The sequence below is a fragment of the Tenebrio molitor genome, chromosome 4 (genome assembly GCF_963966145.1).
Source record: "Tenebrio molitor chromosome 4, icTenMoli1.1, whole genome shotgun sequence".
Taxonomy (NCBI): Eukaryota; Metazoa; Arthropoda; class Insecta; order Coleoptera; family Tenebrionidae; genus Tenebrio; species Tenebrio molitor.
Window position 1 is genome coordinate 1,874,311 of NC_091049.1, and position 25,919 is coordinate 1,900,229.

The window sequence follows — 25,919 nt, forward strand, 5'->3', positions numbered from 1 at the left end:
CTCACCATATTTCAAAATGAATGTCAACCATCTATATTTTTTATTTGAAGAAAACATGATGAAAAGTTTGAACCTTCAGACCCATATATCTTTGTAAAGACTCCCCCTATATTTTTTATTTTATTTTTTCGAGATTACTGAGATTTTTCCCTACAAGACCCCCGGCTTGGAATACGTTAATTTTGCGACACCCTGTATACTTTATACGATTACAAGTAGTTGGTGCGGTCGTTTTGATACACCCTGTGGAGATGAAAAAAAATTAAAGGAATTGCAACACTGCTGATTTTTTCCCACAAATAAAAAGAATTACATAATGAGTTATTGTATGTAACTTGATATCGGGTGTTCATTAAAATTCCCGTAGAGAGTTGACGTTGAACAGTCGATTGTGAACGCGCCGCGGATCTATTTAAATCTAACCTCACTTTTTGCATTATTAGTGTTTTTAATCTGCAGACTGACGCGTGGTGCGTTCACAATCGACTTCTCAAGGCCAACTTCGACGGAAAATTTATTAAATGAACGTCCGATACAAATTCAATTTTATAATTTAGAAGTTGCAAAAAATTCGTATCTGATTTGAGCAAGTACAAAAAGATAGGTGATCGATTATTTTTGTTTTTAAGTACTTGAAAATTGTTTTTTTTTTATTTTTTTTACCTTGATAGATAAAAAAAATTGTTGTATCTTTTTTTGAATATGTATATTACATTGTTTGTGATTGTCCATAAAATGCAACAATATTGTTTTTTCTACCGTAGTTTGGAAATCTTTAACATTTGAATACTAATTTGAGTTAGGAAAAGTTGAATATTTCCTAACAAGGGTGGAAACAATATTTCAATACTAAAAGTTGAATTTTGATATACGTAACGTAAAAAGTGGTATTTAACCTTCATCAAATTGTTTCTCTATGGTAACGAAAGCCGAACAATTATGATCCAGCTTTTTAATTTAGAAAAAATTAATAGAATATTAAAAATATCCAAATTTAATTTATTTTCCAAGTAGTAAAAATCATGTGTACAATACGTCGGAAATTCATTTTTTTGCGTACTCGGCTATCGCCTCGATCAAAAACCCCATGCCTAATCCGAAAAAAAATACATTTCCTAATTTATTGCACAAATGACCAAAAAACCTGCGTTCTAGTGATGAATCGCAAAGAAAATTCCGTACTGAATGAACTCGAGATCTTTTTATTGTCAGCGTTTTTCCCGTTGGTTCGTTATTTTTGTGAGATCCCCCCAGAACCTGTTACGTAACAAAATGTCCGAAGCTCTCCCCCTTTACTAAAAGAATTGCGCCGTTTGAACGTACTCTATTTATAACGGCCTCACAAATAGTTACGGCGTCCAAGTAAATTTCTCAAAGTAATTTTTCCCCTCGTCTCGCGTCGCGTTCTGGAACCGGGAGGAATAAAATTACAATTATTTCCACTCAAGTCGGTAATTGCGTCCCGTGTTGTAAGAGGTTAGTTAGAATAAATGTCACTCGAATTAGCATATTTTCAAACCTCTTGCAGTGGCTCTAACTGAATGTTAAAAAAAAATCGTAACGCAGCAGTGCTGAAATATTCATGGGAACTTCAGAGGTACGTGCCATTTAATTTGATAAACGGCTCAATCGAGTCATTTTGAAATTGGCCGAAAGCAAATGAAAGCGTCACCCGGGGATGTATTTTTGTGTTTTCCCCTCATTTCTATTTTCGAGGCAATGTGTTACATCCGAAGTTTAAAGCAAACATTCGGAGAATTTGACACGGCTCGATGCCTCATTATGATCTTAAACCAACAACGACTCTAAAAAGACAACACCAACACACGAAGAAGAAAACAATAATACGAGATCAATAATGTAGTCTGGATAAAACTGAAACTGAGTTTAGACGAGTAAATCGTTCCGGAACTGGCTTCGAAATTGGGTCCCAAGACTTGAAAGGAGAAACTAAGAGATGAGGGTTTGTTGGTGATTCTGTTTTTGTGGTAGAATCGAAGAATTGTTTACAAGATTGACAAGAACATAAGAAATTCATCACAACAACAAAGTTAATTTCGCTCGGGTTAAATCTACGACCACACATTGTGGGACAACAATTTAATTAATTTGTCAATGCTTGTGTTAAAAGTAAACGATCGATCCGATTTTATCCCGGGTTATTTCAGGGTCTGACGCAATTCATCTAGGTCTAGGTTATTTGGTTCTTGAGATAATAACTACAAAGTTGTCACCATCATGCTCACTGATCAGCCAACAACAGTGATTGATAAGGGATCTCAAAACGATCCTCACAGTTTTTGATTTCTGTTTTTCCAACCAAATCTAGTGCTTTTTTCACTGTTATGATTTTCATTCTGCTCTCCAGCTTCGCAGCAACTTGCTTTATTTATTACGTCAATAACTGGCAGCAAACTGATGTTTAAAAAATGCAAATTTCTTTCAAAAGATGTACACATTCGCAAATTATTATTTTCAAGAGTGAACTAAAAGTAGGTACTATACAGGGTGAAATTGAAATGCATCACAATACCGGGTGACTTTTAATGATTGAAACAAATTTAGTGGGTTGGCACTCCCGAATAATTGGTACGCCTGGTCATTCGTCAAAGAGTTGTCTGTTGATTCGCTTTCTAGATTAAGATTCTAGATGTACCTACCTATAATCTGTTTCAAAATCAAAAATCCACCACCTGTTGAATTATGTTGGCAGAAAAAAAATCCCTAGAATAAACCATCATTTTTTCTAGGTTGGCCCAAACTCCTGCCAAAATTTGACATTGAATTGTTGAGTTTATTTACGTAATACAAAATAATTATGTACAAAAAGGTCGTAACTACCAGATCATACCTTTTGAGTGAAATAATAAAATCAAAATAAAAAACACGATGAACTATCATCAAAACGACTGTCAACAGTTTTTTTTTCATAACCCCACTTTTTTCTAACACTTGCAGATACACTAAAAACAAAAGTTGGCGACGTTGTCGGTTGTATTTTCGAGGTTAGTGGATTTTTGATTTTGAAACTGATTATACAATGATTTATTTTGACTTTTGAACTTGTCATATTTGAATTTGACAGTCAAGTGACCCCAACATTAAATCGTAAATGTGTTGCCAACCGAACAAAAATAATTTCAGTTATTAAAAGCCAACATGCTATCGGGTGTTTATTTATGCTGAAAGTAGGCGTTGAAGAGTAGGTTGTGAACGCACCACGGTGCAACAGTCTTGGTAGAGATGCTGCGCAAATGGAATAAAGAACAAATCCCATTTTGCCAGGTACATTTTCTTCAATCCAGAGGCATTTGCAAGATCGCCAACTTGATATTGTTATTTTCAGAAGAAATCCTACTGTCTGTGTACTCGTTTTAACGAATCACTCGGTATTATAACTACGCGAGGGACATAAAAGACGTTTATAGATTGTTTTGTTTCCCTGGAAAACTAATAAAAAACTTTTCCGTTCGATACGAGGACAGCTAAGCTGAGCTAAGCTTCATTGTATGCAGAAAGTGCAGCAGTGAGAAGTTCCTCGAGTGCCGTAACTGGTATTTTAAGACCTTACGCCCCAAACCAATCAATAGAGATCAAATTGTACCGTTTTCAACCGTAACCCTGTGTCAGTTGAAGTTTTTGTACATTGTTCTTTGGAAGGTTCCTTTAGGGTTGTTTTATTTTTTGTTCCAGACGAATATACGCGCATTACGACACCTAGACAAGATGTACTATTTAAAAAGGGTTACTTGAACAAACCCAAGACCTACCAGACCCAGACGTCCACCGGTAACTCGACCACATCGACTGGTAACTCGACGGGTAACGGGACGCCCGACCACCAATCGACAGGTACGCCGTGTGCCTCCCCCAACGAGCAAACCACTCAAACCGCCACCGTTTCAGATCTAGAATACGAATCCCAGTTCGTCTTCCCGAATGGTTTCGTCGATCAGAACGGAATCTACTACGTCAACAGTGAGTACAAAAATGTATCACCACAATTACGCGTAAAGAAAAAACGACGGCAGCTGACGCCGCTCGGTAGTTTTTTCGCGGCTTGGACCCATTTCAAAGAGTAGTACGGTTGTCGCAACACACATAAAAAATTTAATGTGCCATTATTGTTAACGTCGATATTTCCGGTATTATCCGGACAATGCGGTGTTATTGCTGTGCTGTGGAAAATCGGTTGAGTTTGTTGGGACGGAAAATCAGGTTCCGGCTCGAAGGACCGTGAAAGTTTAATTAAGTTAGCGTTGAGAGTGGCCGATCGGGGAGTTCGTCTAGACTTCAGAGTGATTGCAAGTGATGATGATATAGTAATGATGGATGAGAGGTGCGTGCAACGCAAGTTGGAACAGTGCCAACATTTTAAGATGGGGATAGCTTGGATCAACTGCTGAAAAAGTTCTCAATACCACTTAATAAATTTCGTCTGTTTAACAATGAGTTCAAAACTAATTGTCGACTTAAATACTGTGTTTTGCATTACATATTACATTGTAAGACACAGAGAAAACTACTCCTCTCATTTTTCTTATGTGGAAGTTACACTTTGAACAAATTGTGCCTGTCGCATGAATTGTGACTGCAGCCTAAGTCAACAGAAATTGGCGCCAAATGCCATAATATATGTTGGTGTACCTGACACACCAAAATTATAGGTATTCGTTGCCAACCTAATTATGAAAAATTTATCAAGTTATGTTATTATGAGATTATGGACCTTGCTAGGAGTTTCAAAGTTTCCAAGTTTCAACGAAAAATTTCGCATAGTTATGAAATTACATAAATAAAATTGTTTGGAAGGTAAGGTTGCTCCAGGGCTGTTGACAGCAGAGCAATCAGAACTTGGCTTGATGGAACAACTTTACCTTTAAACAATTGTCAATGTCTAATTTCCCTCAAAGACCATGCTGTACCACCCTAAAACCTTCCGTTTCGGAACACCTGTGTCGTAAAATCTCCCTAGATCAGGTTTGAGGTTATATCAATAATTTTCAAGGCAGAAAAGTTTCAGGTATAAGCAATTTTATACCAAAACACAAGAAATAAAGACGATAATGACACTGGAATAATACAACTGAACATATTCAGTAGCGCAAGCGCCTTTACATCAAAATATCTGACGTACAATTTGACATTTGACGTTCCCAACCTAATAACTATCAAATAACTAGTGGCTCATACCAATATGACAACACTTTGACAATTGTTTTAAAGAAAAAATGGACTATAGTAAATTCAAAAAACTCCTGGACTGTCAAAATTAAATTTTAAATAAAATGCTTGTTTTCACTGTACTTGGATATAAAAAATGTTCGGTAGAGTGTACCGACATCAAAATCTAGTTACAAAATATATTTAGGTTATGTTTTCATTTTTAATCATTGAACTAAAAATGTTTTGAATCATTCATTGCTTCGAACACAAGTGAAATGCAGAAAACTAAATGAATTAGAGCAATTTAATAAAGTTTATAAAAAACACGCGACAAACTGAAAACAGGTAACAAATTAAACAACAACCAAAATCATCCAGACCAAAATAAACTAACCTGTTTCATTTATTCAGAAGAAAATTATTTAACACTTGATTAACACTCTCCAAAATTTTGATTTGTGAGTTACAAGAACGAACACCAATTCTTAGTTAACAATACTGGAGCGGCTTTGGCACAAATTTTTAATTTCTTTCCGTTATTATCACTTTTTTGTTTCTTCCTCAGAATAATTTCTTATGGCCTTCTTCTCTCGCGCCAATAGAACCACCCTAGTTCGTTTTGAACTTTCCATTTGAACCTTTTTACAAAATACACTTAAATAATTTTGCAATTTATTTGACAATGTCAATTTAAACAAATGAATAGTTTGAAAAATTAAAAAACCATAGATAACAACTGGGTAATATGAAAATAACTAGTGATTTAACCAACCTAACAACTGCAATTTTGATTTTGACAGTCTACGTAAACCATAAAGAAGTTCATGGGGCGTACAAAAATCTACATTATACGTTGTAATCGATGTTGTATAATATTTAAATAGCAAATGCCCCAGAGACCTGATTCACATTGTTGTGTATTCATTATTTAGTCCACGTACGGCTGGTTCGCCGTAGACAAAGAAGCGACGTGAGGAAATTGTTTTTTTATCACTTTGCAAATCACTTCCAAGTAAAACGGTCGATTATGGTAAATCTAGCTCGATTTAACACCGATGATACACAAGATGCTAAGAAAGTCGAACACAGAACAGCTTCTTTACAAAATATTAATGTGAACTGTCAAATAATTATGTCGTATAATAATTCGGGAAAAAGATCGTAGCAACAGTATCCCGTTTTCACGAATTCACGAATATTAAATTTGGATCGCTGTATTTATTTCGAATAAACGACCTCCCCATTATTAAAATTCAAGCGTCCTCCATAAATTAACCAGATATTATTTTTAACACGGCAGACATTCGACATTTCGCGTTGCCAACGTAATTCCGAAACTGAAAAATTTTTATTGTCGAGTTATGATTCATTAATAACCCCAAAAATTTATGTTGGCTATGCTGTCAAGTATGTCAGTGCGTACGTATTTCAAATTTGACATTAACCGCTGGCATATGAACACGATTTCAAACCTGGTTCTTGCGTTCTGTGATTTGTTGTAATTTTCAGGTTTCGAACCGTATCCAGTGATGGTGTACAATCCGCCGACGTATTACCCGGAATTCACAAGCGTCAAATCGAAGAGATGCAGCACGGGATCGTTGGTGAGTTATCGCCGAGATAAAATAAATGTGTACACGCGGTTTAGTTACAAAAGGGAGACAAACAAAAGTGTAATATTGTGAAGGCAGTGTCACTGTGTTTGCTGGCGATAAATAAGCCCATCATTAGTGCGTCCAAGATCCAAAAATAGCCATCGGAAAATAGACGCGCGTCTGCCGGCCCCATGTTCAAGAGGGTAATAAGAGAGATAATAACAACAAATTATGTCATTTTGCGTCGTTTGACACTTTTGATGTTTGTCATTATGGCATTTGAAGAGTTTAAGGATCTTATTTGTTCGCAGACTGAATCGACGAGCCCTAACAACGAGGAAACTAGTCAAGATCTGAGTCAGAGCGAGACTCCGAGCAACGTTTCGGACATAAATCACGTGTACAACGTCATTTATCCGGGTTTCTATTACAACGGCGCATGTCAGCCGCAAGGTGAGAGAATAGAACTGTACCAAAGTGTATTGACATGGTGTACATAACTAAATGTCGGCGAGACGATGTGCCAACAATTCGTCCCCCACTAAAATATTTTTAATGCAATTTATAGCTACCACATAAGTGGCTCTTCACATCATTAGCAGCGTCAAAAATAGTATTGTATAAAATACATTTTAAAAATTCACATGTTTTTCTACTAGTAGATGCGGCGAGTCAAGCCGAACCCAGACGAGTGAAGAAACGAAGGCGAAGGAAGGTCTCGCGATCCAAGTCGACGCAAGAGGGCAGCACATCCGAGTCTTCGGACGAGGTGTTCAGCGATGAAGAACCGAAGAGCGAGGCCCCGATAAAAGAGGAAAATCCGGCGACCGAGGCCGAAGAAGAAGAAGAGAACGAGGTGGAAAAACCGGAAGAGAAAGACGAACAAAAAAAGGAAGAATCCAGCGAAGCCACCAAGGCGGAAGATTGTCCCAAATCGAAATATGATCTCAAACCGGACGCCGAAGAGTTCGTGCCTCGCGCTTACAGACACCCAGAAACCATTCCTTTGGAAGCGAACGTCCAGTTTATCAAAATACCGTCGAATTTCGTACCAGTGCCCATACTGAACCCAATGGGCGATTTCAACGCATTTATCCCGCCCGCTATTCCGATCAACTTCATACCTCAAAACTACATCAATTTTATACCTTACAAGACTCAAAACGTGCAAGCCGACGACGAGAGACCGTCGGAGAAATCATCCGAAGGAGAAGTCAAAGAAACGGTGGAAGTTCCTAAAAGTAACCAGATCGACATCGCGAAAATCGTGTCCAAGCTGGAAGAAGCGGCCAAAGAACAAGACGAACCCAAAGTCAAGGAAGAAACAACCAGCAAGAGCGTACCGAGAAAGAGGCATCGTTATCAGAAAGTCGATTTGAAAGCGCCGCCTCCAACGAATTTCAAGCCCGAACTGAAGAAACCGGCTTGGAGAGAGGCCAACACGAGTCCGAAGAAGGAAGCACCGACCACACCGAAACGAAATTATTCCGATACATTGAAGAAATCGATGACAGTGCAGCAGTGCGAACGGCACGAACGCAACATGGAGAAAATGAAGATGCACAGAACACCTGTGAAGGAGGCTGCGGTGAGAAATCACGTTCGTGTCGAGAATACTCCATCGAAAACTTCCGACGAATGGATTTCGGTGTCCAGTCGGAAGAAGAGGAAGAACAAGAACGTGGAAGAAGCAGAAGATGTGGAGGAAAACTCGTTGGAAAACTTGGAACCAACTAGCGAAGATAAAGACAAGATGGCGGATGAAGTAAAAGACGTTTGTCCTGTCCAAGAAGTGGCAGTAGTGAGAGAAGCGTCGCCTGCTAGGGAAGTACTGCTGGTGGAAGAAGTGTTGCCAATGGAAGAAGTGCCGCCAGTTGAAGAAGTGTTGTCAATGAAGGAAGAATCGGAGGTGGAGGAAGTATCGCAAGTGCCAATAGAAGAAGAGGCGTTACTACTGGAAGAAGCATCTCCAGTAAAAGAAATATGTTCTGTGAAGGAAATTGTTCCAGTTGTTTCGCAGTTACTTGAGGCAGTTGAAAACGTTCCTACACCAACCCCGACTGAAACTAGAAGTGAAGAAAGCAAAGAAGAGAAGAAGGTGACCAAGAAGAAGTCCAAGAAGAATCATGCCAAAACTCCAGTGCCGCCGCCTATAATTAAGAGAGTTATGATCAAAGATATTGATCTATCGTTGGAACAAGTCGAGGTGAAAGTTAAAGAATGCAGAAGAGTAGAAGTGGTGAATCAACATGAAGAAGTGATCGAAGAACCGGTGTCCATCGAAGAGGAATCTGTTAAGAGCGTGATGGAACAAAAGAAAGAATCTCCAGAGAAGAAGCCCAAAAAGAAGAAAAAGAAAGTTTCGAAAGTGGCGGTTTTGAGCAGCCAGTCTAGTTCAAATACGACTTTGAACGTGCCTGACGACTCGTACGATTTTCTTCTGGACGAATCTCTGGACAAGACCAACGTGGAGGTAATACCGGTAGCGCGTCCACCTAGAAGTTTTGATTTTGAATTGGTTTTGTTTTTGTTTAAGGTGTCGCAAGAACTCGACAAGATGATCCAACGGGGCATGTACAGCAGCCTCGAGGAGAAGATCAAATCGATGAACATCGAATCAAACGACAACTTCTTCAAAAGCATCATCCACAACATATCAACAAGTAGAGAATCCAGCGTGGAAAAAAACAACTACAAGAATCCCGACTTGAGCAAGATCCTCAACAATTCCAGTTTGCTGAAGACGAAACCGAACTTGGACCGAAAACCGGGCGATTTTTTAGGTGAGCCCACCCCCAAAACGGTTGGGGGTGAGAATTCGAGCGAGCCCCAAAACGACGACAGTCTCTACCCGATCACCAAAGCGGTGAAGGAGTGGATGACGAAAACGCGCGAAACCACCCCCGACGTGGAGATACTGAAAAGTCCCAGCATGATCTTCCGGGAGTTCGGAGAGGACGGTGACGAAGTGACGATTTACTCCTGTTGGGAGGAGAAGGTGCGCAAGACCTCGACCTCTTCGGTGGAAGAGGGCGAAGATGTCCTCGAAGTATACGAGAGCAAGTACGGAAGTAACGAAGACTACTCCAAGATCCAAGCAGAAGTGGAGGAGAGGAAGGGGAACTACCCGAAACACGGAAACCTGCCCTACAGGGCCATCTGTTGCAGCATCATGTGATGGCGACTGGCATCTGTCAAACGCAACTTACTTAATTCTGGTTGTACTTAAGACGTTTTCGACATGTTCCGTTTAGATCTGTATCATGTGTTATTGTCACCGGTGTTGTGACAATTGAAATGTGAAATATTTTTTATCGAGTTGTGTGACGCACAGGCGGTCTTGTGCTGTTATTAATTGAACTGAGACTGTATTCACTGACGAACGACACTGGGTTGTACTTTATTGAAGGTGTCCCCCCCCTATCCCCTAGATGGAACAAGGCCTGCTTAAAAGAGACTGAGATATACGCTTAAGGCAGGACGTTGCCGTGCGTCACATAAGCAACCAAAAAACACAAAAAAAATTTAAGTCTCTTTGTAATAATCTTAAGTCTATTGATTGTTCTGTTTCGTAATGTTGAATCGTTATTGTTATATAGTTGATAGGGGACAAATCCAGGGCCGTGTCGCGGTTTACATTATATGGCGGCCGCCAAATTTTCTGTATGATATGACGATGATCAATTTCATTTTTTAGTCGAATTTTTACGTTGGTTCAAATCACCGTAATCACTAGTGTAAAAATGCCATTTGCTCATTTCAATACCACTTATTGGTTGTCTTAATTATTATTAGAACGTAAAAGTAGCGTGCAATTTATTTTTTAAATTGTGTGGTTGGGAATGCACCCTCGCTGATTTCATTATGTGTAAATTATCGCGTTGACAATATTATCTACTAAAGGGGGTGTACATTTAAAAAAAGACACTGTATGTATGTAAGTCTAGTGGTAAGTTTGTTTTGCGCATGTATGGATTTATTTTTTTCCTTATTATTATTATTATTATGTTTTCTTTTCGTTTGGTTGTTCTATTACAATTATTTTATTGTTACAATGTTTGTTATTTTTGAGAGTTGTGCCTTTGCAAAATTTGTAAAATAAAGAAAATTACTAATAGACTTGTTTTTGTATCCTGAGCTATTAGTTTGATTCCGATTTGCACTATCAAAGGATACCAAGACCATTTTATTAAAAGTTTTACCTTTACTCAAACATTGTCCCGAATTACACCGGACGATATTTACAATTGTAAAAATTTTACAAGGACATTTAAAATCAATTTGTAACAAATATTTCTCATATTTCCTGTAGACCTTTGCGAGTGTTCTCTCTATTTATGAATCTATAAAGAAACGAATTATTTTCGTCCGATTCTCGCTTTTCAATGATAATAAAGAACTTGTTGGGCTTTGAAAAATTTCCTTTGCCAGTTCGATTCATCAATAACAACATTATCGACAGTACAATGTTCACTCGGTCTTGTTTATTTTTCATGCGTTTTTCGTACAACGCCGTGATAATAATTAGCCAGACGCACTACTTACTGTCTTATAACCGGCCTCTTCACTTCATTAAAAATGTTTTCGAGAAAGAGCCAATTTCCGCAGACAAAGGCGCCACAAAAACTGCGCTTCACTAAAAATAGTAATCAATACGCAACAACAACACTAAACACAAAAACAACGAACAATAAGAACAAAATCCACGAATTTAATTTCAAAGCAGCAAAAGACAAGGAATTTTTTGACTTCAAATTTGAAATGTCATTTGAACAAGAAACATTCTCGGTGACAAAAACTTAAGATGAATAATATCCCCAAAAAACACCAGGTTACTAGCGCTCTGTGGGGATCACTCAAACTACACTTTTGAATATACCGGTTGAATGCAACCCACAATACATGTATTGTAAGCAAAAATGTATTGGGCCGAATTCCCGGAAGTTCATGATGGCGCTCTTCAATACCTCCACGATGGGGGTGGTTTCGCGGGTTTTCGTCATCCACTCCTTCACCGCTTTGGTGATCGGGAAATATTCACGAATTAATTTCAAAGCAGCAAAAAACAAGGAGTTTTTTTACTTCAAATTCAAAATGTCATTTGAACAAGAGAAATTCTTGCTGAGAAAAACTTAAGATGAATAAAATCCCCAAAAAGCGATCACTCAAACAACAGTAAATTCAAAAAACTCCTGGACTGTCAAAATTAAATTTTAAATAAAATGCTTGTTTTGACTGTACTTGGATATAAAAAAATTTCGCTAGAGTGTACCGACATCAAAATTTAGTTAAAAACTATATTTAGGTTATGTTTTCATTTTTAATTATTGAACTAAAAATGTTTTGAATCATTCATTGCTTCGAACACTTGAAGTAAAATGCAGCAACTAAATGAATTGGAGCAATTTAATAAAGTTTACAAAAAACACACGACAAACTGAAAACAGGTAACAAATTAAACAACAACCAAAATCGTTCAAAATAAACTAACCTGTTTCATTTATTCAGAAGAAAACTATTTAACACTTGATTAACACTTATCTCTCCAAAATTTTGATTTGTGAATCACAAGAACGAACACAAATTCTTAGTTAACAATACTGGAGCGGCTTTGGCACAAATTTGTAATTTCTTCCCGTTATTATCACTTTTTTGTTTGTTCCTCATAATAATTTCTTATGGTCCTCTTCTCTCGCGCCAATAGAACCACCCTAGTTCGTTTTGGACTTTCCATTTTAACCTTTTTGCAAAATACACTTAAACAATTTTGCAATTCATTTGACAATGTCAATTTAAACAAATGAATAGTTTGAAAAATTAAAAAATCATAGATGACAACTGGGCAATATGAAAATAACTAGTGATTTAACCAACCTGACAACTGCAATTTTGATTTTGACAGTCCAGATATTTTTTGAAAGGACTTTTTTTTAAATACAGCTGTTATAATGCGTATTGATTATTATTTTTTGCGAAGCACCCGTTTTGTGGTCCTCTCATCGGCGAAAATTGCCTCTTTCTCGTAAACATTTTCATAATGCATTTTTAATGAAACGAATGGGCCGGTTATAATACAGCAGGTTATGCTTCTTTTACTGACAACACTTCTTCAACTGGCGGCACCTCATCCACCAGCAATACTTCTCTCGCTGGCGACGCTTTTCTCACCAGTGTCACTTCTTGGACAGGGCAAAGTTCTTTTGCTGGAGACACTTCATCTGCCTCATCTACCATCTTCTCTTTATCTTGGCTAGTTTGTTTCGAAATTTTTCCAACGAGTTTTCTTTGTTTTGGTCCTTTTCCTCGACATCTGTTTCTTCCACGTTCTTGTTCTTCCTCTTCTTTCAATTGGACATCGAAATCCATTCGTCACCGGATTCTTCCTTTTCTTGTTCGTCTTTCTCAGCCGGATTTTCCAACTCTTTCTCTTTTTCATCGGCCACGGCCACGGAAATTTCCTCTTTTATCGGGGTCTCGCTGTTCGATTCTTTAATCGCAGAACATCGCGTCCGAAGCAAAGAATATGTCCGAAGACTTGAATGTGGCGCCCTCTTGTGTTAATTTCGTTACAAATTGAAAATGCAACCCACAATACATATATATTTAGACGCAAGTGTATTATGGGTTGCATTTTCAATTCCACCGGATTAATCACTCACGAAATGCTCGTCGGATTTTCTAATTTATTTCTGTTGTGAGCCATTGCGATTGATTTTGAAATAAATATCAGTATTTTTTATTAGACTTATCTACATAAATATACAACTTTCTATACATGCTGTGATTTATAGAGTATTTAGATGAAAGGACACAATTACAAAACCTGTGTTGCCACACTATTTGTGAAATAAATAAAAGCACCCATCAGGTTCACGAACGTAGCACCCAAAAACACTGTCATCCACTTTCCATCGGAGGCGGTGACCAACGACGCCGTCACCGGTCCACACAAAATTCCCGGAATGGTCGCGATGGTATTGCTGATGGCGAACGTGGTCCCCGCATAGTTGGGCGCCACGTCCACGTGATTACTCAAGTGTCCGGCCGAATTACAAGCGGAGAGGCCCATCGAGATGCTCACTAAGATCACAGCGAACGGCAAGTGGTCCACCACGCAGAAAATCGCCAGGAACAAAGCGGGTCCCACTAGTCCCACGCTCGTCATCAACCTCCTCACGTTCAACACCGACCAGCTCTTATTCAGGAGTAACCCATCGGCCACGTGGCCGCTGATCACCCCGAAGATCGAGTTGACGATGTAGGGGACGGCCGTCAGACTCAAGCTGTGAGCGTTCCCCCCCAAGTACCGCGCCAGGTACGTCGGCAGCCACTGCATTATGATGTACGACGACCAGTTCATGGCGAAGTGGGCGACGTAGATAGCCCAAAGGGGTTTGCTCAGGATGAAGTCGGCCCAACGGATGCTCCTCGAGATGACTTTGGGCATGTGCAACGGGATCGTTTCTTCGGAACTGAAGGCGTCCTCAGGGTAGATGAAGTACCACAGGATCACCCAGACGAACCCGAACGAACCGAACCAATAGAAACACGCCTCCCAAGAGAGGTGGGGGCAGAGAACCGAGGCGACGGTTTGACCGACCGAACCCGAAGCCAGCAAGTAGCTGAAAGCTCGCGAGCGCTCCTCCACGGGAATGCTATGCGCGAACAAGTGGAAAATCGTGGGAAGACCTAGACCTTCGGCGAAACCGAGGACGATGCGGCAGATTACCAGAGCTGTTATGCTGTGGGCCAAGAAGGGGGTTACAAATGTGGCGATGCTCCACAAGAGGACGCTGCAGATTAGGACGTTCTTGGCGCCGAGTTTGCTTGCCCAGAAACTACCTGAAAAGGTAGGACACTATTTGAGGAGGAATCAAAAAATTAAAACCAACGCAAGGGATCAAATGAAGCAACAAAGGAAGCAAAAGGAAATGCGCCAACATATCAAATAAGCATTTTTCGTCAAAAGCTGCGTTTAGATTCAATAAAGGGTGCGTCTTGACTTAATTTTATATGTGAAATAGTGCATTTTAAAATTCTAAATAAAGTTTATTAATTCCATATGCAAAGTTTTGTAGAAAACTGTGCCCACATCAGGTGAGCCATTTTCCTCTTATATGTCAAGGAAGATGCAATATGCTGTAAAATTAAAATCTAAGAAACTTACCCAATATCTGACTAGTGAAGTACCCAAATGCAAAGGCTGAGAGTATCCATCCTTGCGCGTGTAAGGTCCATTGAAACATATCAGTCATTGGTACAATAGCTATGGGCATTATGACCCTGTCAGCACTATTAATAAAATTAGCGGCACTGCATAGTGCCACTATTCGAGAAGTTCTCGTCAACCAGCGTATCCTGGCCATGACTGAGGCCCTAAAACTCCTAATCAGCACAAACAGTCTTTACAACCATCACCGAACTTGCCTTTTTTACAAACTGACTAAAACCGTCTTACATTATAATCAAACATTCTTATTGTAGTTATCACAATTATTTTGTTAAAGCTACGTGTTATTTTTGCTCAGGAAAAATCACCCACAGTAAATAGCCAACATATCAACAGCTCCGCCATTTTTGGCCGAGTTGGGGAATTTCAATTCTTTACGTTGGTGGTTGATAACGCGCCAAATTCAAATCGAATTTTATTTTCTATATTTAACATTTATACAATATTTCAGTCTTCTACATCGTCGATTAGATAAAGAAGAGCGTCATTTTCATATGTTGGGAAGTAGAATCTGGAACAGAAACGATCAAATAACGGATTTACACAAATCTGTGGTGCATACTCTGGTTGATCAAATATTTTTAGCTCAGGAATTTTACAATGTTGTTCTTCGAACAAATGTTCCTGAAGGTTGCTGGAGCTTTTGCAGCTTAAATTGCAAAACAAGCACTTCTTGTTGTGCACCTGGCGGCGCACATAGTTGACAAATTTCACCTTCTGGTAGAAGTCAAAGGTTTTGGTTGATTCAGCAAAGTCAAAATCATGATCTGCTTCCATGTGGAGGCAAAGGGTGTTAATGTTGGTTTCACGTTTATTGCAAAATAGGCAGGTTATTATATCTTCCTTCTCATTCCAGTCATAATATTCTTCATCATCATTTGGATCACTATTCTCAAATAAGCTATGACAGTCATTCTGTTTTTGTATAGCTCTAGATTTTTTATCAGGTTCTAGATAATTGATGATGAAGTATTTATCATATTCAGTATTGTTTCTGTTTAGTCTTTTATGCAGTTTCTTCCTCATATGTTCCTTAAGAATGTTACGTTCTGGAAAAACACGATTGCAAAATATGCAAACTAATTTTGTGAGTGTTTCATCAATTTTCTCGACTAGCTCTTCAATGTACACTAAATTTTGGGGGTTCCCCAGTTGCAAGTTGTGTTGAGAAATCAAATGAGTCACAAAATCAGCCCTAGTACCTGAAATACTCTTAAATTATCTACCTTAAACAATTGATAATTTATACCTTCAAAATTCAGTTTGCAGAAAAGACACTGTCTGTGATAACTTTGGTCAGTACGTTCAAATTCTTGTATTTTTAAGACATGCTCTAATCTCAATCTGTGTCTCAAATCCTTGTCTTCCTTGAGTAGAGTTGACAACAAGAAATATAACTGGTTTGAGGAAGCAATTTTTATTGCAGGAACAATCTCTTCTATTGGTGTCATTTTAAACTTGTCTCTCCAATACAGCAGATATCTAAAAACCAAATTCATATAACCTGTGAAAAAAATCAAATGCAAAAACTTACTCAGGTAAATTATTAATGTTTTGTACTTCTTCTATGACTAGTTGGTGCGCTTCAAATAAATGCTTGACAAATATATCAAAACTTACAACTAAATTAAAAGTATTATCACATAACACGCAAGTGACTTCCGGTTCCGTGTCCAAACAGTTTGCATCCTCAAAAACTAAAGGTCCGAACATTTTGTTGTCGTTTTCTGCAAATTTACGCAATTAAAATGTCGCAATAATTTAAATTGGGTTAGTAGAAATACCACAGGAACCATCACACGCAGCCATTTTATTTTAACACTGTCAAATTCAAATGTCAATCAGTTTAGGGTTTTTGAATTTTTGATTCTACTCCGCCCAGAAAAACATTAATCTATTTTTATTATGTAAATTTATTTTTGAGGTTTTTGTTGATTAAACATGTTAATTACAATAACAGAAAGTTGATCAAACACTTTTAGGAGAGTTTGCGTAATAAAAATGTAATAATAGGGATTTTTGTATTGTTACGTCAAAAAATTTGACACACGAGCTACATAACCTCAACTTTTCACAATGTATCCGATAAGAATTGCATCAAACGGGTTACGATGGCTCCGACTAAAAATAAATTGCCAAAATCCGGGATGAAATCAGAAGAAAGCATTTTTACACTTGAATATTTGAAAAAATTTGTGTATGACCCACACCGTTTGGGGCCAACTTGTGTGTTACTGTTTCTCTTCGAAATAATTTTGAATATTTTTATAATCGAGAGGGTAAATTACACCGAAATTGACTGGAGGGCGTACATGCAAGAAGTTGAAGGTTTTCTGAATGGCACTTGGGATTATAAAGAACTGAAAGGTTTGTGTGTGATCAAAGAAAATCACCAATTAACATTCCAATTTTAGGTGATACAGGGCCCCTAGTGTATCCAGCAGGTTTTGTCTACATTTACTCCTTGTTCTACTATGTCACAACCAGAGGAAGCAATATTTATTTGGCCCAGTATATTTTCCTCATCTTGTATTTGACACAAATAGCCCTAACATATCGAATTTATCTTCATACTGCAAAAATCCCCCCATACGCCCTCATTCTGACCACTTTAACTTCCTACCGCATACATTCTATTTTTGTACTGCGCCTCTTCAACGACCCAATCGCGGTTTTGTTGTTTTACGCTAGTCTAAATCTACTCATCTCAAACCGCTGGTTGTTGGGCAGTTTCTTCTTTTCTTTGGCTGTTTCAGTCAAAATGAACATCCTCTTGTACGCTCCTTGTTTGTTAATCGCCTACATAACAAATCTGACTCTTGGTGAAACCTTCCTGAATTTATTCATTTGTGGCTTGGTACAGTTAATTCTCGGCGCCCCATTTCTCTACACCAACCCTTATTCCTACATAAAAGGGAGTTTCGATTTGGGGCGGATTTTCGAGCACCAGTGGACGGTGAATTACCGGTTTTTACCGCGCGAAATCTTCGAGAGTAGATCTCTACATTTTTCACTCTTGACCCTCCACATTTTACTTTTGTTGTTGTTTGCACCCACTTTAAAACGGTACTTGAGTAGTTACGCCAAATTGAGGGTAGTTACAGAACAGGTGAAGAATCAGATGAAGAGTGAGCGGCGCAGACGGCAAGAATTGAGAAAGAAAGAGGACGAGAAGTTGAGCAGAAAAGAAAAGGCGTTTTTGGAGAGTTTTGAAAAACAGTTCAAAAGTGACAAGGCTAAAGTGGAAACTGTTGATGACGTTTTTGAAGATAATGCCAAACTAGCGGATAAAATGAGTAAAGTTACGCAGTTGTTTGTTTTGCCGTTTTTTGTGACTAATTTGATTGGGATTGTTTTTGCCAGATCTCTTCATTATCAGTTTTACAGTTGGTATTTTCACAGTTTGTTGTATTTGGTGTTTTGTACAGGTTTTAGAAGACCCGTTATATTTTTGCTGTTGGGTGTTGTGGAATATTGTTGGAATGTTTATCCTAGTACTGAGATATCCAGTGGTTTGTTACATTTGTGCCATTTTGTACTGTTGTACGGAGTTTACAGAACGATGAAAATGTAATTTTAATGAATAAATAATTCTCTCTAAATAAACGTTTCGTTAAAAATATTTACTGATAAAAAATGTTTTTTACTTTGCAATAGGAACTAGGGGAAATAGCTTTGTAAAGTTGGTATTGAATAACGTAAGACAGACGGAAACGTCAAATCACTTGAAACAACATTTTTAACAGAAAAAAATATGAAGCAAGAATAAACCGACACCACCGATGCTTTAAATTTTAATAATCGGCGCGGAAATTGTGCCTGGTCAGGCCTGGGGTCTGGTCCAGTTCATAAGAACCGATCCGCACGGTAAACGTTGCGCAAATCAAATAAAAAATCTTATGAGTATTTACACGACTTACATAACGAATTAACGTTCCCATTCACAACGGTTTGTTTGTGATTTGCGCCCCCAATTATCAAATTAGATGGAATTAGACATTTTGAACGACGGTGGCGGCCTCTACGACAAGATGGACGCCACGACGAGGACCAATGACATAACCCAACATTATCTGAATCAACTTCTTTCCTAAATTGTCTACGAGTTCAAGTAGATGTCTGTCAACAAGGTGTTACAGAAAACATCTCTGTGATCATTGCAAGTGTCTTATTGAATATTACTCGTTAATAAAAGCGTTAGAATTTGCGCGCCATCTTGTTGTTGAAGATCTCGATCCAGTACCCGTCCGGATCGGTGATGAACGCGATATCCTTCATTTTGCCGTCCTGGGGTCGCTTGATGAAATTCACTCCCAGTTTTTCAAAGCGTTCACAGGCTTTGCCGACGTCGGGGACCATCACGCCGATGTGACCTGCACCGATCGTGTCGATCGCAATCTAGCGTTATTACTTAATCATTTACCATATCCTCTGGGGTCAGAATTTCCATTGTGGTATTTACAGTCTGGGTCGTTTTCGGTGCCCCAATTGCTACAATTACCCACAATAAAAAATGCGCGATCGTGAAGTGGATACGCACTGAGTTAGCTCGATGGTGGCTTTGCGGGAGAAAGTCCACTCGCCTCTATCGGGGGTTCCCAGGTCACCTTGGACGTCCTTGGGGTCTTCATAGCCCATGAAGTATAAAGAGAATTTCATCGCGGGAAAGTCCATTTTCTGCAACAGGCGCATCCCGAGGACTTCCGTGTAAAAGGGGAGGCTCTTTCTGGGGTCCTTGATGCGGTACATTGTCTGTTGGAAGATGAAATCCTGAAAAAACGCCGGTCAGATTGGGGTTGTGAGGTTAGGTTTTGGACAACTTTTGTTTCTTGCGGGGGCTCTTTGGACAGTTGTTTGGCTTCGTCGTTGGAAATTGGTGGGGCTGGGGCGTCACCCATGGCTCTTATTGTTGTATTAAACACAAAATTATAACTGAAAATAATTTAACAAAACACAACCGGTCGTATGATCCAGTGTATCAACGTTGAGTATGCAACCAATCATACAAAGCTTGTGTGACGAGATTTTTAGAAAATCTAGGAGATAAGTATTATTCTAAAACAGACAAACTGTATGTTACTATTATAACCTTTCAAACCTCATTTTGAACAATTTTTATTCGATTTTTGTCCAAAATTGAATCTTTTTCACTACTAGTATAGGTATAGGTATAGGTGACCAACCATACGAGTGCAGATTTCGTGATTTCGCCACCAGAGGCGTTGCAAATTGTAATTGCAACGCGCGTGCAACACGCCCTAACCTCAAAGACAGCCCCCCCGCAAGAAACGGAAAGCGCGAAGATAGTCAGATGGTGCTCTCCGGTGGACCACATTTGCCGATCTTCGTTTTCCCTCAGGTACCCCAAACTGTGACAACAGCCACCGAAATGAAAGGCATCGCTGATTTAAATCATTTATTTTTACATTCAATAAACATACCATAACATTAAATTTCAAAGACACCAATAACTCGAAAATGTAATTACTCCTAAACGTGCTGAGAAAAAGTCCTAGTTATTCCTTGTGCAAAGAGAAAACGAAACAACTCTGAACTGAAACAACAACAACAAAAGTTTCGCCGAAACAAAGAGTTGTCAACAATCAAAAATCGAAAATTCGTTGTGTGTTGTTTGTGTTTTTACGTGTGTGTGTTTATTTATTTATTATATCCCATACGAAAAAATCCGAAAAGAGAGCTTTAAGTGGATTTTTTCCCTTTACAACGACGACATTTATCTTACAATTTTTCATATGCAGAAAGAGAGACATTTATTTTTAAGTCAGAACAAATGGTTTAGGTGCTTAACTTTAAGGATCGGAACCTCGACTTTTCACCTTCTTATAGTACCTAGTATTGCGTTTGCCTACACGACTTTTGCTTGATTCTTGTGTTTTTTTACATTCCATAAAAATCTCGTTATTTTTATAGTTTTATGTACAAATTGACTATTTCTTAAGTGTTATTAACCTCTCAGTACGAAAAATTATCACAGTTATATAAACATTACGTGTCGAAATCTTACCGTAAAAAAGGAGAAAACGATAATCGAACCGACGAAAGAAAATGATAAAGTAACTAAATCATAGTAATTTTTATTAATAAAGTATATAACAAAAACCGATAATTTTTTTTAAATATAAATACAACATTATTTCTGTAGATCACAAGCTACTTACAAAGGAAAAGCCTAAAGAGGAGAGATATTACGAAATATCGTACAAAATAAAAACTGAAACAATTTCTATCAACACTTCGCAAGTTAAAGCTTTCTTCACTTAAAACTTAACAGATGTCGCAACGTTAACATAACGTAGAATTGCAATTTATTTACATAAACAACAAAGAAACCGTCCGGCTGTTTCGCATACAAAACGGGGAAGGTGTGCTTGCTAGAACGGATCGTAATAATAATAATAATAATTAAAAAAAAAATTGTTGTAATAAATCTGTTCCCAAACAATTCGCCACCGTCGAAAAATTCATCAAAAATCATCGATCAAATCAATAATTGAGCTTCCAAGAAAAACAAGAACAAAACGAAAAACGATTGCGTTGCTGTTTTTATACCCTTAAAGAACTAATTAAAAAAAAATTAAAATAAATTATATCATTACAAATATATTGAGCTATGGCGCCGGGGGCGGGGGTCCGCCCCGATGCGGACGACAAACACGAAATGATAATTAATAGTAATGACAGTTGAGGAGGGGCCGACCCCCGCCCCCGGCCCGTTTCATCATCATCATCATGAAATTAAACTATTTTTCTGTACAATTTTATTCACAAAAATTGTCTTTTTCGATAATGTTTTTTTTTGTGTTTTTTCTTTTTCAAATTATTATTTTCTACGATTTAATATTTAGTTTTAACGCTACTCTCAACCACCAAAATATTGCCCTAGAGGTGCGCGCGTCCGGCACCCCCGATCACAGTCAATTTCACAAATCTAAGTCCAACTCGGCGTAAGTACGGCCCCGTTCACACTCGCCGCAACAAACAAAACAACGTAACGCAACGTAACGCGAGGGGCGAGGCGACGCGGACGTGTGGGCGGGGCCCCGCGTGACGTTTCCGAGTTGCAGGGGGCGCTCGCGTCTCCGCCGAGCAACGAGATCATTCGCGGCCGTCTCCGGGGGGGAAGTCCCGCGTCCCCCTCGTCTCGTTATTCATTATTATTGTATTAAATGTAATTTTTGTTTTTTGTTAAAAATGTTTTTTGCGCTTATTTATCCTTCAGTCCCAGTATGGAATGTTCCATCAGGCTCGAGTTGGGCTGGTGGGCGTAGTTCCTGATCTGGTGGAGGGAGATCAGCTGGTTGGGGAAGCCGTTCGAGGGCTGGCTCTTGGGGAGGTCGAGGCTGTTCTGCTTCTGGAAGCTGATGGCGTCGTAGATGTAGGGCCTGTTCGGGGCGAGCTGGTGGTGGTTGAGGTTCAGGTGGCCGGACATGGAGTTTATGGGGGTGAAGGCCGAGTTCGCGTTCGACTTCGATATCGACGTGTCGTAGCTGTTGGTCAGGTTGGCGGCGTTCGGGGTGCCCGGGGGCGGCGGCGGGTTCTGGCTCAGCTGCTGCCTTATTATCACCAGGTCCTCGTTCTGCTCGAGGATCTGCCGGGGAATGTCGTTCGGGTAGTCGTGCATGTTCTCGGCGCTGTCCGGACTCACCTTCGGCCAGTAGGGGTGGTCGAGGCCTCGGTGGTTCAGACCTGAAGACACGAAAAATCAACGCATTTGCCGAAACGTAATCAACTATCATCTCTAACTATTTAACTGTTGGCAACAACCCTTGTTTCAGTCGACAATAACTGCCTAACTAATTTTAAATTGTGACAGCTCAAAATCCAACTTAACCAATCAAAATGGCTACTGTTGTGACTGACTTTGCTTATGTGAAACAAACTTGTAACTTACTTCACTATTAGTTATCATAGCTGTGCTTAGACCTAACCAGATTGATTTAGCTAGCTTTAGCTTTTCTAACTGACGTACGGTCATAACTAGTGACAATTCTAACTAACTTGATAATTTTAACTGCGATGTGATTTAAAATAGATCTCGTTAGTGACGTTTAAGTTTGTTTTTTCTTTAATTAATCTCCACTAACAACCCACCATTAAGTTAAATAACTAATTTAATAGATAATAAATTTTCTCGCACTATAATTTTTCCAACTATTTTACATTAATTAATCAACTAGGCCTTGGTCAAAGATTGCTCGATTATGACCGATTTACGGAAAGAGCTGTCAAAATGGAAACAAAAGAACAAGGAAACAAGACAAGAATTTGCCAAATTTAGAGACTTTTAAGTTTCTCACCTAAGCCGGGCCCTATGGGCGGTCTCTTGTCGGTCCTCTCCGCGTGCTTCTGCATGTGCTTGCTGAGGTACGTCTCTTGCGTGTAGCTCTTTCCGCAATACTGACATATGTGCGTCTTGAGGTGTTTGCTCTCCTTGTGTTTGGGAATGTGTTCTAGGAGGGACGGTTCGTCGCTGAAGCACTTGTAGCAAGAGTTGCACTTGTAGGGCTTGTCCGTCTGGTGACACCTCGAGTGCGACTGCAGATTGCTCAACTGGGAGAAGGCCTTCTGGCAACCCGGATGTCGACACCTTCGATTCGAAGAAACGGTAAAACTCCCTCCAACAACTCCCATTATTACTACTCACTTGTACGGCTTGTCGCCCGTGTGGGTACGAATGTGCTGCTGGAGGTGACTGAGCTGGGTGAACTTCCTTTGGCAGATTTCGCAACGGTACGGTTTGATGCCCAGATGGATCCTGGTGTGCTGGGATAGATAGGAACTGTTCGCGAACGCCTTACAACACTGGGAACACTTGTACGGCTTGGCTTCGCGCATGTGAGCCTGGGTGTGCAACTGCAGTTCGGCTTTCGAACCGAAAACCTGCAACAAAAAAAAATCGGCGTGAAATTTTTTGACCCCTCCTCGTAGCTCGCAACTTCACGCGCGGCCCTCGTAGCGCACGAACCGCGTTCATCCGATATCGACGCTCGCCGAAATCATCGCCCAGCGAATACTGTCACGCCGACAAAACCGTTCACCAGATGTCAACCCTCCCCTTTTCGCGGGTTTGTTTCGTGCTTACGCACGTGCGTGTTCGTCGAATGTTTTCACTCTCACGCTTCTCGGGGCTGCGTGTCGGATAACAATAAGCTCGATGATCACGTGACCCGCCCATTAATTATGCGATTATGAAAAACTTTTCGTGATGCATAATTTAAGCGAGTTTCCACGCCACGTCCCGGCGTGGGGAACGGTTTTCGCGAGAGATGGCTCCGCTAGGCGGTCACGTGACTGCCGAAAATAAGTTTTTTCACTTGTTTTTTTTACAGATCCGAAGCATAAGACCAACGGGATGACGCAAAGTGCCGCCGTCTCCGCTCGCGAGTCATGTGACCTTCGGCTGATGGTGCGTTTGGCGTGATTCGAAAAGCGCAATTATTTGCTCATAAAATATAATGGAGATCGAGGATTTAATTGAGGAGTTTTATATTTCCATTGAAAAATTCGAAAAAAAAAGCGAATAAATTATTCGGTACGGACGATAAAATCTCAAAACATTTCAAACGACAAAATTATGTAATTTAATACCGATTTACTGTCAACAGTTGGAAGAGATAAATTGCTAAAATACATATTTCGGTTTGTGGTGGCACAGGATAATATAATATTTAAGTGGAAGGGTTGTCATTTAACTGTCAAATTATAGCAATCACGTGACTCATTTTGTGGTATTCACGAATCAGATACGTTCCAAGAATGTTCAACTTTGAACTGTCACAAAAATTAGGGTTTATAAAATTGACACTTAAATGTCATCCGTATCACGTGACACTGTTCACAATGTGATTTATTACCTGTGCTTAGTGCAGTTGTAATTTTTTTTTTATCGAGAGCTTGTCAAGCACAGCACACATCACGTGATCATTTTCCGATTAGAGGCAATGGACTCGTGATACTTAAAATCTTTTTTTATTTAGTGTTACGAGAAAATAAGTCACACAATAAACCGTCCATGATTCAAATGAAGAGACAATTTTCTTTTAATATAAAAGTTTCAGTTCTGAAATTCTTTAAATGGTTAAGGTTTCACATTAAAATGTGTTTGAAAGTTACAAGATTATGTTACTGTCCACCGGTGCTTAGTTTAGCTAATTAAACAGCGCTAGATTGGTTTTCTGATTTATTCAGCTGAAACTGGTGTGGATATTTAGAATGATTTATTTAAAAGTTACCAAATTGAAGATTTCGAGTTATCAGAGGCTAGTTTAAGAGTTACAAAAGTAAAGAAACTGGGATACTTGTTTTGTTAAACGGCGAAAGATCGCTTTGGGATTTTTAAAAATTTTGAGTTACTGAGAGTGATGAAAAACTTTTAAAAATAAATTCATTTTAAAAGTTATATAAATCTTTAACAGAGATACTTGAAAATGATGTGGTTGTCGTAATAGTAAGCTTGTAGAAAAAGAACAGACTTTTTTTCTTTTCTGCGAAAGTTTTTCTGCCTTAGTTTGAAGGTTATTTTTTGGATTTAAAATGGAGTTTTTTAAGCACAATAAAAACAACGTGAAGTAGAATTCCAGAATGTTTTGAATTAGTTTGCACACAAATTTTCACTCAAAGCCGGCTGAGTTTCACCTTGTTTAAAAGTTACAAAACTCTGTTAATTAATAAATTGGTATTGGTCAGAATGATTTGCAAATTGATCTGACAGCTATCGATTTAAAATGATTTTTTAAAAGTTACCAGGTAGTTCACAATTTCACATTTATATCTTTCAAGGCGAAAATTGCAAAAATTAAGAAACGTAACGAAATGTAAATTCTTTTTAAATTCAACAACCTTGAGAGTTAACGAACAAAAGAGATAATTTGACTTTGGATAAACAGTCCATTTTGAAAGTTACAACA

General features: G+C 38.9%; 7 protein-coding genes across 17 annotated transcripts in view; 2 read left to right on the plus strand and 5 right to left on the minus strand.

The window, feature by feature from the left end:
• The window catches only part of LOC138129251 (neurofilament heavy polypeptide-like), a 32,935-nt gene extending 22,057 nt beyond the window's left edge, over positions 1 to 10,878 (plus strand). For 3 of the 6 annotated variants that reach the window (XM_069045535.1, XM_069045537.1, XM_069045539.1), the window contains 5 exons: positions 3,694 to 3,978; positions 6,676 to 6,770; positions 7,073 to 7,214; positions 7,421 to 9,234; positions 9,298 to 10,878. In XM_069045535.1, the coding sequence (XP_068901636.1) occupies positions 3,694 to 3,978; positions 6,676 to 6,770; positions 7,073 to 7,214; positions 7,421 to 9,234; positions 9,298 to 9,939 (2,978 nt within the window). In that variant the 3' untranslated portion in view covers positions 9,940 to 10,878. The remainder of the gene's footprint in view (positions 1 to 3,693; positions 3,979 to 6,675; positions 6,771 to 7,072; positions 7,215 to 7,420; positions 9,235 to 9,297) is intronic. The other 3 variants (XM_069045538.1, XM_069045536.1, XM_069045540.1) reach the window with 3 other exon arrangements.
• The window catches only part of LOC138129254 (zinc finger protein 235-like), a 38,081-nt gene extending 26,638 nt beyond the window's left edge, over positions 1 to 11,443 (minus strand). The window contains exon 1 of one of the 2 annotated variants that reach the window (XM_069045547.1): positions 11,307 to 11,443. Coding sequence is in view for 1 of the 2 variants with exons in the window: in XM_069045546.1 (XP_068901647.1) it covers positions 6,012 to 6,091 (80 nt within the window). In the remaining variant the exon portion in view is untranslated. Of the gene's footprint in view, positions 1 to 6,011; positions 6,473 to 11,306 lie in introns of those variants that run through there. The other variant, XM_069045546.1, reaches the window with a different exon arrangement.
• A 2,030-nt stretch (positions 11,444 to 13,473) lies between these two features.
• LOC138129257 (uncharacterized) lies at positions 13,474 to 15,347 on the minus strand. Its single transcript, XM_069045551.1, has 3 exons — positions 15,189 to 15,347; positions 14,929 to 15,137; positions 13,474 to 14,603 (listed from the first exon to the last, which is right to left on the minus strand). Exons 2-3 carry the CDS (start codon positions 15,125 to 15,127, stop codon positions 13,576 to 13,578), a joined length of 1,227 nt encoding a protein of 408 aa, XP_068901652.1. The 5' UTR covers positions 15,128 to 15,137; positions 15,189 to 15,347; the 3' UTR covers positions 13,474 to 13,575.
• A 46-nt stretch (positions 15,348 to 15,393) lies between these two features.
• On the minus strand, positions 15,394 to 16,952 carry LOC138129258 (zinc finger protein 277). The gene is made up of 5 exons (XM_069045552.1): positions 16,776 to 16,952; positions 16,526 to 16,718; positions 16,241 to 16,473; positions 15,554 to 16,193; positions 15,394 to 15,502 (listed from the first exon to the last, which is right to left on the minus strand). Exons 1-5 carry the CDS (start codon positions 16,798 to 16,800, stop codon positions 15,439 to 15,441), a joined length of 1,155 nt encoding a protein of 384 aa, XP_068901653.1. The 5' UTR covers positions 16,801 to 16,952; the 3' UTR covers positions 15,394 to 15,438.
• Positions 16,953 to 16,960: 8 nt separating this feature from the next.
• On the plus strand, positions 16,961 to 18,613 carry Alg3 (Alg3, alpha-1,3- mannosyltransferase). Its single transcript, XM_069045549.1, has 2 exons — positions 16,961 to 17,358; positions 17,406 to 18,613. The coding sequence occupies exons 1-2, from the start codon at positions 17,103 to 17,105 to the stop codon at positions 18,563 to 18,565; spliced, it is 1,416 nt and encodes a 471-aa protein (XP_068901650.1). The 5' UTR covers positions 16,961 to 17,102; the 3' UTR covers positions 18,566 to 18,613.
• A 529-nt stretch (positions 18,614 to 19,142) lies between these two features.
• Glo1 (Glyoxalase 1) lies at positions 19,143 to 19,999 on the minus strand. Its single transcript, XM_069045554.1, has 4 exons — positions 19,812 to 19,999; positions 19,532 to 19,761; positions 19,415 to 19,482; positions 19,143 to 19,364 (listed from the first exon to the last, which is right to left on the minus strand). Exons 1-4 carry the CDS (start codon positions 19,887 to 19,889, stop codon positions 19,189 to 19,191), a joined length of 552 nt encoding a protein of 183 aa, XP_068901655.1. The 5' UTR covers positions 19,890 to 19,999; the 3' UTR covers positions 19,143 to 19,188.
• A 394-nt stretch (positions 20,000 to 20,393) lies between these two features.
• The window catches only part of LOC138128967 (zinc finger protein rotund-like), a 198,797-nt gene continuing 193,271 nt past the window's right edge, over positions 20,394 to 25,919 (minus strand). For all 5 annotated transcript variants that reach the window (XM_069045219.1, XM_069045221.1, XM_069045220.1 and 2 more), the window contains 3 exons: positions 23,657 to 23,892; positions 23,310 to 23,599; positions 20,394 to 22,698 (listed from right to left, as the gene is read on the minus strand). In XM_069045219.1, coding sequence (XP_068901320.1) covers positions 22,217 to 22,698; positions 23,310 to 23,599; positions 23,657 to 23,892 — 1,008 coding nt within the window. In that variant the 3' untranslated portion in view covers positions 20,394 to 22,216. The remainder of the gene's footprint in view (positions 22,699 to 23,309; positions 23,600 to 23,656; positions 23,893 to 25,919) is intronic.